The 13,793-nt window shown below is 48.0% G+C and overlaps 1 protein-coding gene across 4 annotated transcripts; it reads right to left on the bottom strand.

The window, feature by feature from the left end:
- Nucleotides 1-2,907: 2,907 nt before the first annotated feature.
- Nucleotides 2,908-13,793, bottom strand: LOC142881336 (uncharacterized). Of its 4 annotated transcripts, none has more exons than XM_076015614.1 (22): nt 13,531-13,793; nt 12,588-12,705; nt 12,382-12,467; nt 12,114-12,218; nt 11,595-11,689; nt 11,351-11,472; nt 10,956-11,256; nt 10,797-10,876; nt 8,600-8,716; nt 7,717-7,750; nt 7,054-7,257; nt 6,740-6,963; nt 6,243-6,325; nt 6,022-6,138; nt 5,814-5,936; nt 5,525-5,617; nt 4,738-4,814; nt 4,480-4,517; nt 4,326-4,369; nt 4,120-4,188; nt 3,737-3,887; nt 2,908-3,351 (listed from the first exon to the last, which is right to left on the bottom strand). In XM_076015614.1, exons 2-22 carry the CDS (start codon nt 12,702-12,704, stop codon nt 3,220-3,222), a joined length of 2,412 nt encoding a protein of 803 aa, XP_075871729.1. In that variant the 5' UTR covers nt 12,705; nt 13,531-13,793; the 3' UTR covers nt 2,908-3,219. The 4 variants fall into 4 exon arrangements, with proteins under 4 accessions (XP_075871729.1, XP_075871722.1, XP_075871703.1 ...); XM_076015607.1 differs by having other exon boundaries at nt 12,114-12,251; XM_076015588.1 differs by having other exon boundaries at nt 12,114-12,275.

A 13,793-nucleotide genomic window follows, 5' to 3' on the forward strand; every position in this document is an offset into this window, starting at 1 on the left:
TCCTCCTCCTCCTCCTCCTCCTGCTGCTGCTGCTGCTGCTGCTGCTGCTGCTCTGTCACTCTCCCAACTGTCCTGAACTCATCAGGCGGCTCCCATCTCACACTCATCCATCTGCCGTCTCCAACGGCGACTCTTGCAGGAGAAGAAGAAGAGAAAGAAAAGAGAAAAACAAGCCAACTAGGCAGCAGGAGGCAGGTGTGTGCTCACTGCTCTCCTGCAGGTGAGCATATGGGAACTGAGCCGCTGCGGAAGGGCTTTTTTTTTCTTTCTTTCTTCTTTGCTCTAATCCTATTTGTTAAAGCCGCTGGAGTGGATGACGGTCGGAGCGGCAGTGTTGCGCCGCTACAGGTCACCGGCGTCGCTTTTGTGGAAGTCAAACGAGGCGGGTGACGGTTGAGCGTCCAGAAAAATGTAAATGCTAGTTCTAAATTAAAAAACAAACACTTTTCCTGATCTGCAGTGGGCCTTAGTAACAAATACTGTCCGGCAGAATCCTGCAATAAATCCTACTGAAGAAAAAACAAACACAATATTATAGTGATTTAACCAAAATAGGGACGAATAAAAGACTGAATTCTATTTAAATCATTTATCTACTCTTAAACATGTTATCCTGGTTGTGTTTCAATTAATTATTCACTAATTAAAATTTAAGATCATTATAACACCAAAATATGACATGACACTTTATTGTGATCAATGACGAACAGCTGACGTGTTGACAGTGCCAAACAGAACACGAGTCCCCACTCCAGCGAGGTCCAGCGGGAACCGCGCTGGATCCCGGCGGGGCAGGTGGTCGTTCCGGCAGACCGACCACAGCCGATTACCTGAGCAGGCCCCCGCGAGGTCACGTCGAGCATTAGAGGGTCAAAGGTCAGAGCGATCTGCCGCAAAGTATGTGAGAGTGTGTGTGTCTGTGTGTGAAAGGGTCGAAACCTCTTCTGTCTCCTCTGGAGTTTAGTTACAGCCAAGAGAAACAAGGCGGTGTAATTAATCATTGCGTGCAGTGTTTTTTTTTTTTATGAAAATAGTGGGGAACAAAATCTCATCTTTGGGAAAATAGAATTTTACACTTTTAATGTTGCAGTGGTTAAAAATCGGAATAATGTGATTATTTACCAGAGGTTGTGTGGTGTACTATCAACTTGCTGTGTATACGGTCACTATGTTTATTACAAAAAACTTCCAAATATCACCAAGCCAAATGAATGAATTCATATGACCTGTAATTTTAACCATGCAACTATTAAAGTTTAACTATTAAATTCTGCCCTTTCACTCATTGCAGGTAAAATAATGTTATTTAACGCTGCTATGTTTCCTCCTGTTGCACATCATTCATTGAGCCTGTATATTTGGTATATTATATAATGGTGATTGTTTTTCTTTTTTGTTTTTCTTTTCCTGGCCGGCCGTCAGCGCGCAGATCTTTTAAGTAGCGACCGTCAGATTCCTATAATTAGACTTGTCCTTGTCCAGACTGCTGCCCCCCCGCGGCACCACAGACAACAATAGCAGACATCTTTTATTGGATAGACGGGATTAACGGGAAACAAAGGGAGCAGAGGAGCAGGACATGGAGGAGGAGTTGTGTCGGGGTAAAAATACAACTCCTCTTCTGGTCAGTGAGGCCGTTAGTCATCCCGAATTTAAAAATACTTGATTGAATTTGCCTTCCTGCTCATCTAAATCAATTTTAAACAGAAATGTTGTGTTTTGCTGTAAAATTGCTTCATTCAAAATGTTCCACCTACCGGATTAGGAAGCAGAACACAACCTTGTCACCAAAAACCCGAGCAGGGCCACAGGCACAGAAGGGTCGGAAGAGACAAGAATCAGAACCAGGCCCAGACGGAGATCAGAACCAAGTCTAAATCGCTGGAGTCAACACCTCAGAACTGGACTAGTTCTCGGTCTGGGGGTAAAGCCAGAGCCAGACCAAACCTGAACTGGGCCCAGACCAGTACTGGAACACAGCATGGTGAAAACCAGAAGCAAGACTAAAGAATCAGGACCAGACACAGAACAGACCAGACTAGACTCAGACCAGGGTGGAACCAGAGCTAGACCTGGGCCTAAATAAGCCCAGACTGACCATGACAAGGACCAGGGGCAGTCCCAGATACAGTGAGCCCTTGCCTGGACACTTTCAGCCCTTAATAATCTGTCCTCGTGTATGTCTTCTCCATTTATGGTCAGGTTGGATGAGAAAAATACTGGTTTTATTCAAAAGCAACTCGGGCCGAAAAACATGTTGAGAACTGAAGAGGGGCTGAAGATGTCCATCCTCCTGTGTGTGTGTGTGTGTGTGTGTGTGTGTGTGTGTGTGTGTGTGTGTGTGCTTTTAAATGAATTAAAGATGCTGTGTGTGTGTTGTGGTTGTTGTGCCGTCAGACTCGTACTCCCTCCGGTTTTATCCAGCTAATCAGATGTAAGCTGATTGTTCCTCCGTGGGGGGGCGCTCTGCTAAAACCCCCAGATTACCAGAGGCAGTGCACCCCCGTCTCTCCCATACACACACACACACACACACACACACAACGGCAGGAAAACAATGTCATAAAATCACAATACATTAGGAATGCAGACATTACATGATACAAAGGTACAAATTAAAGAATAATAAAACACACAAACTCAGGCACGCACGCAGATGGTAACCCGGCAACATCTGACCTTAGCTTACACACACACACACACACACACACTATCCTGTCTACATACCAACATCAGGGATCAATCGACACTAATTAAAGTCATAGTGCGTAAGACTCAGCAGCAACTAATGGCCACTGACGACAATGCAGACAGCGGTTACGTGAATGGCGAAACACTTTGGACGCGTTCTAATTTCTAACACTGGCCGTCTGTTTTGCACAATAGAACACAAAAATCAGTGCAACGAACCTCTATGAAAATTTATTTGCATCAGCAGTCAACATTCAAAACACATAAAAACAAACACGTATAAATGCGATTTTCCATCAGTCTGGGATGAAAAAAGAGCCTGCAAATTGCTCAACATGAAAATAAATTAGTTGTTGTTTTTTTTTTTATCTTACACTGGCTCAACATTATTTACACCATAACAAAACAAATCCACAAAGAATGTACACACTTCGGTAATTATCAAACAACGCGGCAAAAATATTGAACTCTTATTGCACGGGTGAGCTGGACAGCGCCCCCTGTGGCAGCTTTTGGTCTGAGCAGGCGTCACTGCCCCTCAGTCTGACTCTGGTGCAGTCCCAGGATCAGCCTGCGGATGTCCTCGCGCTTCTGCCGCACCCGCTGCCGTGGAAACCAGCCCTCCAGGCGTATCGGGAGGTCAAAGTTCACCACGGGGTTCTGGGGAGCCAATCAGAGAGCTTGCTTCAATTTATCTGTGACATGATAACAATATTCTTCTGATTTGCTACCAAGCTGCTCGTTGCAAGTGTTCTGAGGAGGCTCCGCAGAAGTCCGGCAGGAGAGAAGTGCAGAAGAAGAAGAAGAAGAAGAAGAAAAAGAAGAAGAAAAAGAAAAAGAAGAAGAAGAAGAAGAAGAAGGTGAAAGCAAAACAAGGTGAAAGAAAAGAGGAGACGAGCGCCGCATGCTATCACTTTGACCAGTGTGACTGGTTCTGTAACGGTCAGTGTAAAAGTGCACGTTTGTGGTGGTTCACAGGAGTCACCTCGGGCAACGGCATAATCATGGAGGAGTGACAAGTGGGCGACTCTCTGGCTCCACCTACCTGCAGGAAGCTCTCGGCGTACTGCAGCAGGTAGAGGCCGCAGTCGCTGCAGTTGTCCTGCTGGGGGACCCGGCAGCTGGAGCTCCTCATGGTGTCAGCCGTGAAGAGGCGGGGCGTCCCCCTCCGCACCTCCCACTCCACCTGCAGGTAGCTGCGGACGCCACAGCCGTTAAGAGTGGGGTGAGTGAGTCGCTCACAGCAGCCATTATTCTGACAATAGAATTAGGCAACGATTCGCGACACCTGACTCGAGACGGCACAGCTTTGCACTTCGTTCATATTTCATTTTTATTAGTACATTTATTTATTTATTATCTCTCTTCCGTTTGTTTGTGCCAATGTCAACACACTAAATATGGAGGCCGGACTGAAGGCGGACTCACTCTCTCAGGAGCCTGCACACGTCCTCGCGGTACGACAGCTTGAGCGAGTCCATAACCAGGACGCAGGGCCTGACGAAGACCACCACAGGAGAGGAAGAAGAAGAAGAAGAAGAAGAAGAAGAGGGTGATGATGATGAACGTTCACACACAAACAATCACACAAAATGGGTTCAAAATCTGCTGCTGCTGCTGCTGCTGCTGCTGACCTCTTCAAAACGGTGTCCTTCTGCCAGGCCTGCTGAAGGCACTCCTGCCGAGACAAACACACGTCAACGCTAAAGGCACAAAGAGGCATCAATCCACTCTTGATCTTTTATGTCTGTCATCTGAATGTGCGGCGTGTGTGGTGTGCGTACTTACAGGCTGCTGCGGCGGTGATCTGGGGTTGACGGCTCCACCTGAGACAAGGGGGAGGCGCGTTTATCAGAGTGCCGAGGTCAAGATTTACAGAGGAGGGAGGGTAGAAAATGACCTCCGCTCAACATCACAGTGAATTTGTGATGATTGCGATTGCCGTAAATATTTCCCCATGCAGGGCTGACAAATGGAGATGACGGCGGATTTGAAACTGTGAACAAATGAGCAAAAAGGAAACGTAAAATTCCTGTGGTATTTCACCTGAGGGCCTCTGGAACTTCTCGTACTTGACGTCCGTCAGACCCGGGAAACAGACCACCACCAGGAACCAGTGAGCTCTGCGGGAACACAGGGACACGACAGCAGGAAAAACAACATTTGATCGACTCGTTACTGAGACGTTCAGGCGATTCCAGTCAAAACTCCAACTCCAGCCAAGGGTTATTTAGTGCAAAGGATCTGCGAAATCTGGGTGAGAAGCACAGTTTTCCTTTTTTTATTCTTTTTCAGAATGAATCCGATCTGTTTGAGTCGTTGGGGTGGGAGAGGGAAAAAAAGAAAAGAAGAAGAAGAAACAGGCCGAGGTGCCTTGAGCCAGTCCGTCTGTTTCCCAGTTGGCCGGTACTGACAGTGATGAGGTGCTCCATTTAAAGTAGAACTGCAGAGTTTCCTGCACATTAAAAAAAAAAAAAAAAAAAAAAACGGCCTAATTGAGGTCAAACCCCTAAAGTGGCGTCTTTAAATCTGGGACGGCGGCGGCAGCAGCGTGCTGAGATCAGACTTTTTTTTTCCTTCTAATTTCTTGTTTGGCCAGCGCGGGCCGAGACTTCCACCACCAACAAAGTCGCTGACCACCTTCAGAAAAGTCGGCAAAGAAAAAAAAAAAAGAAAACAGCCTCTGTACATTTCTGTGACGTGACTCAGTTCAATCAGGACATCTGGAAACGTGTGGGAGCTGCGTGTGGGAGCTGCGTGTGGGAGCTGCGTGTGAGATCGTGCACACTCGCGTGTGTGTTTGCGTGTGTGAGACTTGGGGACGGTTTCTTACTCTTGATTGACAGGCACGAAAAGGAAGTCTTTGGTGAAAACGTCCACATGGCGCGTCCACGTCCTCACCCGCTGGTGCCGCGTGTGACGATCACTAAAGAAAATCAATAAAAAAGAAACTTTTTATCTTACTGTGAAAAATAATGGTATCATCTGCATAAAGAGCAACACCTCGACGTCGTCTACGGGAAAACACTGAAAACCTAAAGCTACATCAACACGGATGTCTGATGAAGGTGAGCAGGGATGCAGGGATGCGGGGGGTGTGGGGGGTGGGGGGGAAGACCTACGGCACCGAGGCGACGTCGCTCTCGCCCGCCACCCTCCGCCGGCTCAGCTGCTTGTAGAAGAAGCTGCTGAAGACGTGACTGCGCTCGGCCACGGCGCCGCCCACCCCCTCCAGGAAGACGTACCTGGGGGAGGAGCACGACGTTACTCATCTACGAGGGCGCCCCCTACCTGCAACTGACGGGAACCACACCCGACTGACTGACTGACTTGAGGTAGAAGTCGATGATGACGTCGTTGAGGAAGACGCCGCTGTCCAGGCGGGCCAGGTCCTCCTTGGTCACTGTGATGCGCCCCCTGCAGGGCGGCGCCGGGTACTGTATCAACCTGGAAGTCCGAGGACAGAAGTTTGCCCGTCAGGACCGGTACGCCCCCCCCCCCCCCCCCCCCCCCCCCACCTGCTGTACAATTTGTACGAGGCGCGGACGTACCTGGTGGAAAGCTGCTGCAGACCGGAGACGTTGACGACGGGCTTCTTGCAAATCTGCTGGTTTCTGCCCGGAGTCCTCGCCTCCTGAACACAAACACAAGAATCATTTTATTCAAAATGAAGAACGCAGGGCCAAATGATTCTGAAAGGGAGCACCCAGCGCCATCTAGTGGGCTGGTTGTCTTACTCTGCTGAACCACTGAAAGTGACTGTGTAAAGTGTAAAGTGAAAGTGAATCTTTTTATTCAGAATTCGTGAAAATTTGATATTGGAGGGGTTTTGAGGTTGATGCAAAACCTTTGCAGAATATTGCACTGGGTTTATTTTCCAGCCCTCCCTCCCCTCCAGAGGGAGAGAAGATTAGACGAGTGCAGGAGAGCGCGGAAAGCAGGATTAAGTGGATTCCAGAGCCAGGAAGGGGACGAGGCGTTGACAACACCGAGCGGAGAGCGACGCAGGCGAGAGCCGAGCGGGGGGGGGGGGGGGGGGGGGGCTGACCTTAGGGCGTCCCAGCAGACCGAGGAGGTGGCGGTCCAGGGGGGGTGGGCAGGTGTGGAGGAGCAGCAGGCCGTCGCTCCACTCCAGCGGTGAGGCGGGGCCCGAGCCAGAGGAGCGGTAGCCCCGCCGGTACTCATCCATGTCCAGGATGGAGGCCAGCAGGGCGGCCTGGAGCTCCTGCAGCTGCTCCTCCAGCACCAGCAGCAGGAAGCAGCACGGCGGGCCTGCGAGTGGGGGGGCGCGGAGGGGGAAGAGGATCGGGTAAGACACCCAGGCGACAAAGGCCGAGGCTAAATGCTAAAGGCTAACCGTACCAGAGGTCCCGGCCGACGCCCGCACGGCACACAGCTCCGCCCGCAGCAGGCTGGCCTGCGCCTCGCTCACCCACAGGAAAAGCAGCGAGGGGGCGCGGCCTTCACCCGCTGCCAGCAGGGTCCCGCCCTGCGCCAGGGCGCCGTCCCAGATGCCGTAGCCCCGAACCTGAGAGGCCACCACGGAAAGCTCGCCGTCCTCTGCCCCTGAGGGACAAGACATTTAAAAATCACCTCAGTATGGAGAGAGAAAAGTATTTAATTTTGTTTTAACTTTCTACACTGCAGATAGACACTGAAGACATTAAATATGTGAGCAAGATATATGTAATTATGCACCAAAGAAGAACACATTAAGTAACTCAAAAACTAAATATGTTTTTTATGAAAGGTGGCTATTTTGAAGAATTTAAATATAAAACGTGTTTGAGTTATTTGACACTTTTATTGCAGGCCTCCAAAATTTCATGTGTGCTCATACGTAGTTTGGACGCCTTCAGTGAGAAACTGCAACGTCAGTAGTCGTGAGAATGAAAGAAAAGACACTAGATTCATAGGGTGTGTCCAAACTTTTGACTGGTGGTGTGTGTGTGTGTGTATGTGTGTGTATACACATTTCTTTAGGCAAAATTAACATTGAAAAAAAGTTATTTCCTATTTTCTTACCCGTCACAGGAATAGTGATTTCATTTTCAGTCACCTGGTTTGGAAAACAAAAGAGCAAACAGTAGGTTTTAGGCGTGACCAACTATCGCACACATTATTAAAAGACAAACAAACTAACAAAAAACAACATAAATCTGTCTCCACATGTTTTGCTGTCGTGCTAACAGACTGGACACCTCCTCTGCTGTCATGCTAACAGACTGGGCACCTCCTCTGCTGTCGTGCTAACAGACTGGGCATCTCCTCTGCTGTCAAACCAAACCAAACCTTTGGACCCCACATTGTTTTTTTTCCCATCAAGTCCAAAATCTTGACAACATGGTCCGTGTCGTGGCTGTGAGTCAGTCGGGCCCAGATGACTTGTTGGCTCTAGTTTAGTTTTTTTTCCGCGTCTCACCACAACTTGACTCATGTTACGCCTCGTCACCTCTGCTCGCTCAGCCGCTGCCAAGCAAACAAGCAAATGGTGTCAGCGTTTCGTGTCAGAAAAAATGTGTTTTCTGTGTCGAACCCTGATCCTGTTTGTATGTTGCAAGAGGTTTGTGTGAATGTGCGGGCCTGCGTGCGTGCGTGCGTGCGTGAGAGAAAAAGAAAGATAGGGACACAATTTCACTTTGGAAAACACATGCAAATGATTAACGCTATAGCGCCAGTTACTGAAACGGATTATGGACCAATGAAATGTGTGTGTGTGTGTGTGTGTGTGTGTGTGTGTGTGTGTGTGTGTGTGTGTGTGTGTGTCAGAGAGCAGGACTAGCAGATGGAAAGTCAAACGGAGGAACTCGTTGCCGACGTCAGACTGAAATGCTAACGGCGAGTAGCGAGGAGGCTGAAAGAAGACCCAAGAAGGTGGAAGAAGGCCGAGGACGGAGACTCGGCTCACCATGATCTCCCCGTTGGCGCTGACGTGCGTGAGGCCGGCGTGCAGCGAGGCAAACGGCAGCAGCAGGAAAGACGCCGAGCGCTCGTCCCCGCCGCTCTCGTCCTGGGGAGGCTGCGTCTGTGGAGAGGGGAAGGAAGAGAGACGCGTCAGTCTGAAAATGAGAAAATATCAATAAATTAAAAGCGGCATCAGAAAAAGACGTCGTCTCTCTTGAAGTAAAAGGTCGCAATCAGCACCCCCGACCGACCCCGACATGGGGGGGGGCCGTTGCGTTAAACCGCGATGACGAGAGAAAAACAAACAGAAGTTCAAAAGTCGTCAATCCCAAAGCGTCCAGCTCCACGTCGCCCCCCCAGAGTCACCGTGATGCGGCGCTTGCTAATAAAGGTCTCCCCTTCCGCACGGCCGTCAGAACACAACAGAGAAATGGGTTCGTCAGCCCCAAAAGGAACCCCGTGCACATAATTTACTGCTGCGCTGAGCACCGGCAGTTAACATGTTTACGAGATAATTACCGCATGACGACGTACATTAAAATAAATAAATAAATAAATAAATGAATAAAACCGTTTGCACACCATCGCCGCACGCCGCCTTCGGCCCAGAAATGCCATCTTGCGCACACGTGCTTGTGTGTGTGTGACCGAGTTGTTGCCGCGCATGCAGTCATTATGTGAGCCCACTGGATGCCGTATTGACTGTCATGTCTGCAGGTACGTTTCAGGCACGCACGGCTGTCGCTGGTGACGTCACACTGAGCACGACTCAAAGCCACCGGCCGCTTGTTTTCCACGACACAACCTGCTTTTAAACTCCCACGCCAGAGTCAAGCTGGGTTTTCTTAATGATGTGAGGGAGCCTCTGGTCCCTCCACGCGGCCTCATCCTCCCTGATGACACCCAGCAGGTCCCAGGCTTTAGTTAGAGAGTTATGATTTTTATATTGGTAAAAGCTTAACATAACATAACAATGTAACATAAATACATTGATAAAAGTGCATAGTCGCAGTACAATGAAAGTAATTTGGTTTATAAATATATATTTTGCACCCGCATATTTTTAAGGCAGCTGGTGCTGGAGCAGGACGGTGGGCGGAGTTTAACTAAACCGGGTTCAAAGGCTTTAGTGCAGCTCTTTGTTCCTCATCCGGGACAACAACGAACTGGCTTACAGAGAGGAAGTGGAAGACATCTCCAGCGCCGGTGCAAGACCAACAATCTGATCCTGAATGTCAACAAGAGGAAAGAGATGATCGTGGACTTCAGGAGATCCAGACCCAGCCACACACCCCTCCTCATCAATGACACAGCTGTGGAAGTCGTGAGTAGCACCAAGTTCTTGGGGGTGGACATCACCGACAGTCTCAGCTGGTCAGTCCACCCCTCCTCCCTGGCGAAGAAGGCACAGCGGCGCCTGCACTTCTTGCGGAGGTTGAGCAGAGCCTCCCTCCTCCCTCCCATCCTGACAAACATCTACAGTGGGACCATCGAGAGCCTGCTGACCAGATCATCAGGTCCCCGCTCTCCGCCATCAAAGACACTGCAGATAGCCGATGCCTATCCAAAGCCAGTGGGATCCTGTCCGACCCCACCCACCCCAACCATGGTCTGTTCTCCCGTCTGGCATCTGGCAGAACCAGATTCACAAACAGTTACTTCCCCCTGGCCATCAGACTGTTGAACGCCAGTTAACCCCCCCCACTTCCCTGCTGCCACTGATTACACTGTCACCAGCATCAGAGCACTATTCTGCACATTTACACATTTCCCTCTGACCATACAAGTCCACAGTCGCCATTCTACCATTCTACTGTTTATACTGTCTATATTTTGTCCATACTACACAGCATACATACCCCACCACCTGGTCACTGTTTATTCTGTCTATTCTGTTTATACTGTTTATACTGTTTATACTAGTTATATTTTACTCTATTTATATCCCATATTTTTATATTTATCTCAGCTTGTCCATAGATTGTAAGATAGATTGCTGTACTCCGGAACCCGGGAACGACATTTCGTTGTGGAAATGGAATCACTGCTGTGTTTCTTTTTCTCAATGACAATAAATAAACTCTAAAATCCAAGTTTAAAGTCTTTTGCTGTGGAAAAAACCTCCTACCAGCTGTATTCAGACTGACACGTTCACTCTTGGTCATGTGCAACGGTTTAAAACAGGAAGTTTTCTCTCCTACCTCAACCGGCCTTGAGACTCCGACCCTTCCCCCGTCGCTGTCGTCCTCGGCCTCCTCTTCCTCCTCACTGGACAGCACGACTGCAAGCATGGATGGCAAATAATTCTATTAGACGACTGCACTACGATTACATGGATCACAAGGTTTGGCCGCACTTACTAGGCTCCACCGACGTCGACTTGGGCTTCTTCTGCCGGAGCTGCAGGACGGCCGACCTGTAGGGCGTCCTCCTCTCCCGGAACTCCCTCCACCTGCGTCTGTCCGCCTCCCTCGTGTCGTCCGCTGTCGGCGTCGAGTCGGCCGTCCTGGACGACTGCGGCGGGCTGCCCAGCGCCGACGGGGTAGGGCAGGCTTTGCCAGAACGGGAATTGTGCGCCGAGTGTCCGGATGGTGGGACAAAGTCTTCGTCAGAGCCTGAGGCAGACGAGCTCTTCTTCTGCGATGGGTCTCCTCTGTCGCCCTACAGACGACAGGACATCCTTCCATCATCTGCATGAGTAACCGGGGACTGGCAACTTCCTTTCGGGAGGTCGGGGGTGACCTTTGACCCTCACCTTCCCCTCAGCCATGGCCCACCTCGTGGAGGGGCTCAAGGTCGCAGCTCGCTTTTCGCTTCGCAGCAGCGCTATCGAGTCCAGAGCCTTCAGGGAGATGTGTTCAGTAGACGGACGCAGACCTGTGAGTGAAAAACATTCACACAGTGACAATAAGAACCGACTCGTCTTTTGCTTTTTGCAAAGCAGAAAATAAATTAATAAATTAGTGAGAAGCTGCGTGTTGATTGGGGAAAAAAATTACCACTGAGGTCACTTTTCTTCTTGTGCGAAGGAGGCGCTGTCTCCGAGCTCATGGCAGGCTGCAGCAGCCGGTCAGACGCTCTCTTCGGACGCCATCTGGTGGACAAAAGAGGGAAACGTCAACGTTCCGCATTCTGCTCACAGTGGACGTACAAATAAATAGAAGTAACCTATTTAGTTCTTCCTGAGTCAATACGATTTACTATCAACATGTTGACATAGATGTTCATTTTGTTTTTTATGTCTAAAATAATTTTTCCATTGTTATCCTATTTCTCTCCTGCACTGTAAGTGCTGTTGTAAATCAGGCAAATTTCTTCAGCTTGGGATTATTATTCTTACTCATTTAGCTTCACAAGATACCATCGCACATCCAGTACGTCTTATCTTGAGCAAACGTAATCATTGTTAACTAACTGTCAGGGGCCAGTAAAAGAGAAAGAAGAAGAAGAAGAAGAAGAAGAAGAAGAAGAAGAAGAAGAAATGTCTGTGTGTATGTGTGACACTTTTACAGACTCACCCATTCGTGACAGTCGAAGTTGAATCACTTCTCTTTCCAGGCTGTGATTGGTTGCTTGAGCCTCCTACAGCTTTGTGACCGGCCATTGGTCTTCTTCTGCTGGGACTGTCAATACCCAACAAAGTTTTGACCATGTCTCTGAACAGAGGTTTGGAGGGAGAACTAAACATAAATTTAAAAACTAAACCAAATGAAAGGTTTGGCAGCGATAATGTTGTCTCAGTGTGGTTTCCAGGGCTGTCACAGCCTAAAGACGAGCACTACGTACCTCTGAGTGTTTGCTGTGGAGCTGAGGGTGTTCCCCACATGCATCCTGCCAGTGCGGCCTCGACCAGACTGATTCCCATAACCAGACTAAAATGTGACACAAGCAGGTAGGAACATTTGGAAAAATAAATAAAGGAATAACACCATTTTAAGCAACAAAAAAACAACCTCATGAGATGCACTGTGGTAAAAACAGGTACAACGCACCGCCTCAGGTTCTTGGTTGAGACTCTGTAGGCGGGACAGTGGCGAGAGCATGTGTGTCTGGGACGAGTCAGACTCATCCGGACGTTTCTTCTTCGGGATTTTGAAGAGAGATGCCATGCTGAAGAAACAGAGGAGACAGACTGATATCAGATCAACAAAAACATATGTTTTTCTAGAGATTAAACTATTGTCCTTTCATTTTTTTCTGGCAGATTTTTTGGAGATGATGATCAAATTACATATCAACCTGAAATTATACTAAAATGGTCTTTAATGGCTTTGCAAACAGAAAAATCATTTAAAATAAATGAAATCAGATTCATATTTATGTGATTTTAAACTGTGATGGTCAGACTCATTTAAGGGAGACAAACGTTATAATGTAAGCAAATCCAACAAAAACATATTCCTTATTTTTTATATATATATATATATATATATATATATATATATATATATATATATACATACATACATATAACATAGTACATTTTAATGTTTACACCATAAACTCGGAATTTTCGTTTCCCTTTAAATTAACAAGTCTTTTTTTTTTTTAAACGTTCGAAAAGATATTTGGAGATTTCGTCAATAATCCAGCTATGATATGAAACGTTAGCACTTAGCTTTAGCTCTAGCTCAAAGTGCAAACAATATAAACGAAGTGTGCATTACATGGGACTAATAACATAAGCCGAATGAACCTTAGTGGCCCACAAAAACATTACCAGGAAGTACTTCTACTTTACTGCGTAATATTTTAACCTTAAAGCTGTACATAGTTTTAAAAGCACACATTCTAAATTTGGGTCCTGCCACAGCTGCAGCCACAACATTTGGAGTTTAGCCGTGAAATAAAGCACGCTGTCATGTTTCGGTTCTGTGTTCAGACTCAAAATAGTTTGTTGCACTGTTATTAAACCAAACACCGGGGGTTGCCAACCTAAACGTCAAATGGTGGAGCCAGCTAGCTGCCGAGCTAGTAGCTGAGCTACGTTAGCATCAGGTCGACTTCTTCGTGTAAAACTCCGCTCATGGGCTCATCCTGGCTGGCCGAAATGACGTCATTTCCGATTCGTAAAAACCTCTAAGATGGAAAAACACGACGTTATTGGAACACATCTCTGTGACCCGCAGGTGGGGGCAGCAGCTTGGAACCATCGGCTGTTCTGCAGCTCAATAGACTTGACAACATCAAGCGCGTAA

The sequence above is a fragment of the Nelusetta ayraudi genome, unplaced genomic scaffold, assembly GCF_046127955.1.
Source record: "Nelusetta ayraudi isolate G7.1 ecotype Tasmania unplaced genomic scaffold, CSIRO-AGI_Nayr_v1 ptg000006l, whole genome shotgun sequence".
Lineage (NCBI taxonomy): Eukaryota > Metazoa > Chordata > Actinopteri > Tetraodontiformes > Monacanthidae > Nelusetta > Nelusetta ayraudi.

Excerpts from the sequence above, each read along its gene's own strand:
- LOC142881336 (XM_076015588.1), bottom strand. The coding sequence starts at position 12,704 with ATGGCATCTCTCTTCAAAATCCCGAAGAAGAAACGTCCGGATGAGTCT. Across the intron at positions 6,139-6,242 it reads CTGCAGCAGCTTTCCACCAG|GTTGATACAGTACCCGGCGC; the intron begins GTACGTCCGCGC and ends TCGGACTTCCAG. Across the intron at positions 5,618-5,813 it reads AGCGACGTCGCCTCGGTGCC|TGATCGTCACACGCGGCACC; the intron begins GTAGGTCTTCCC and ends GATTTTCTTTAG.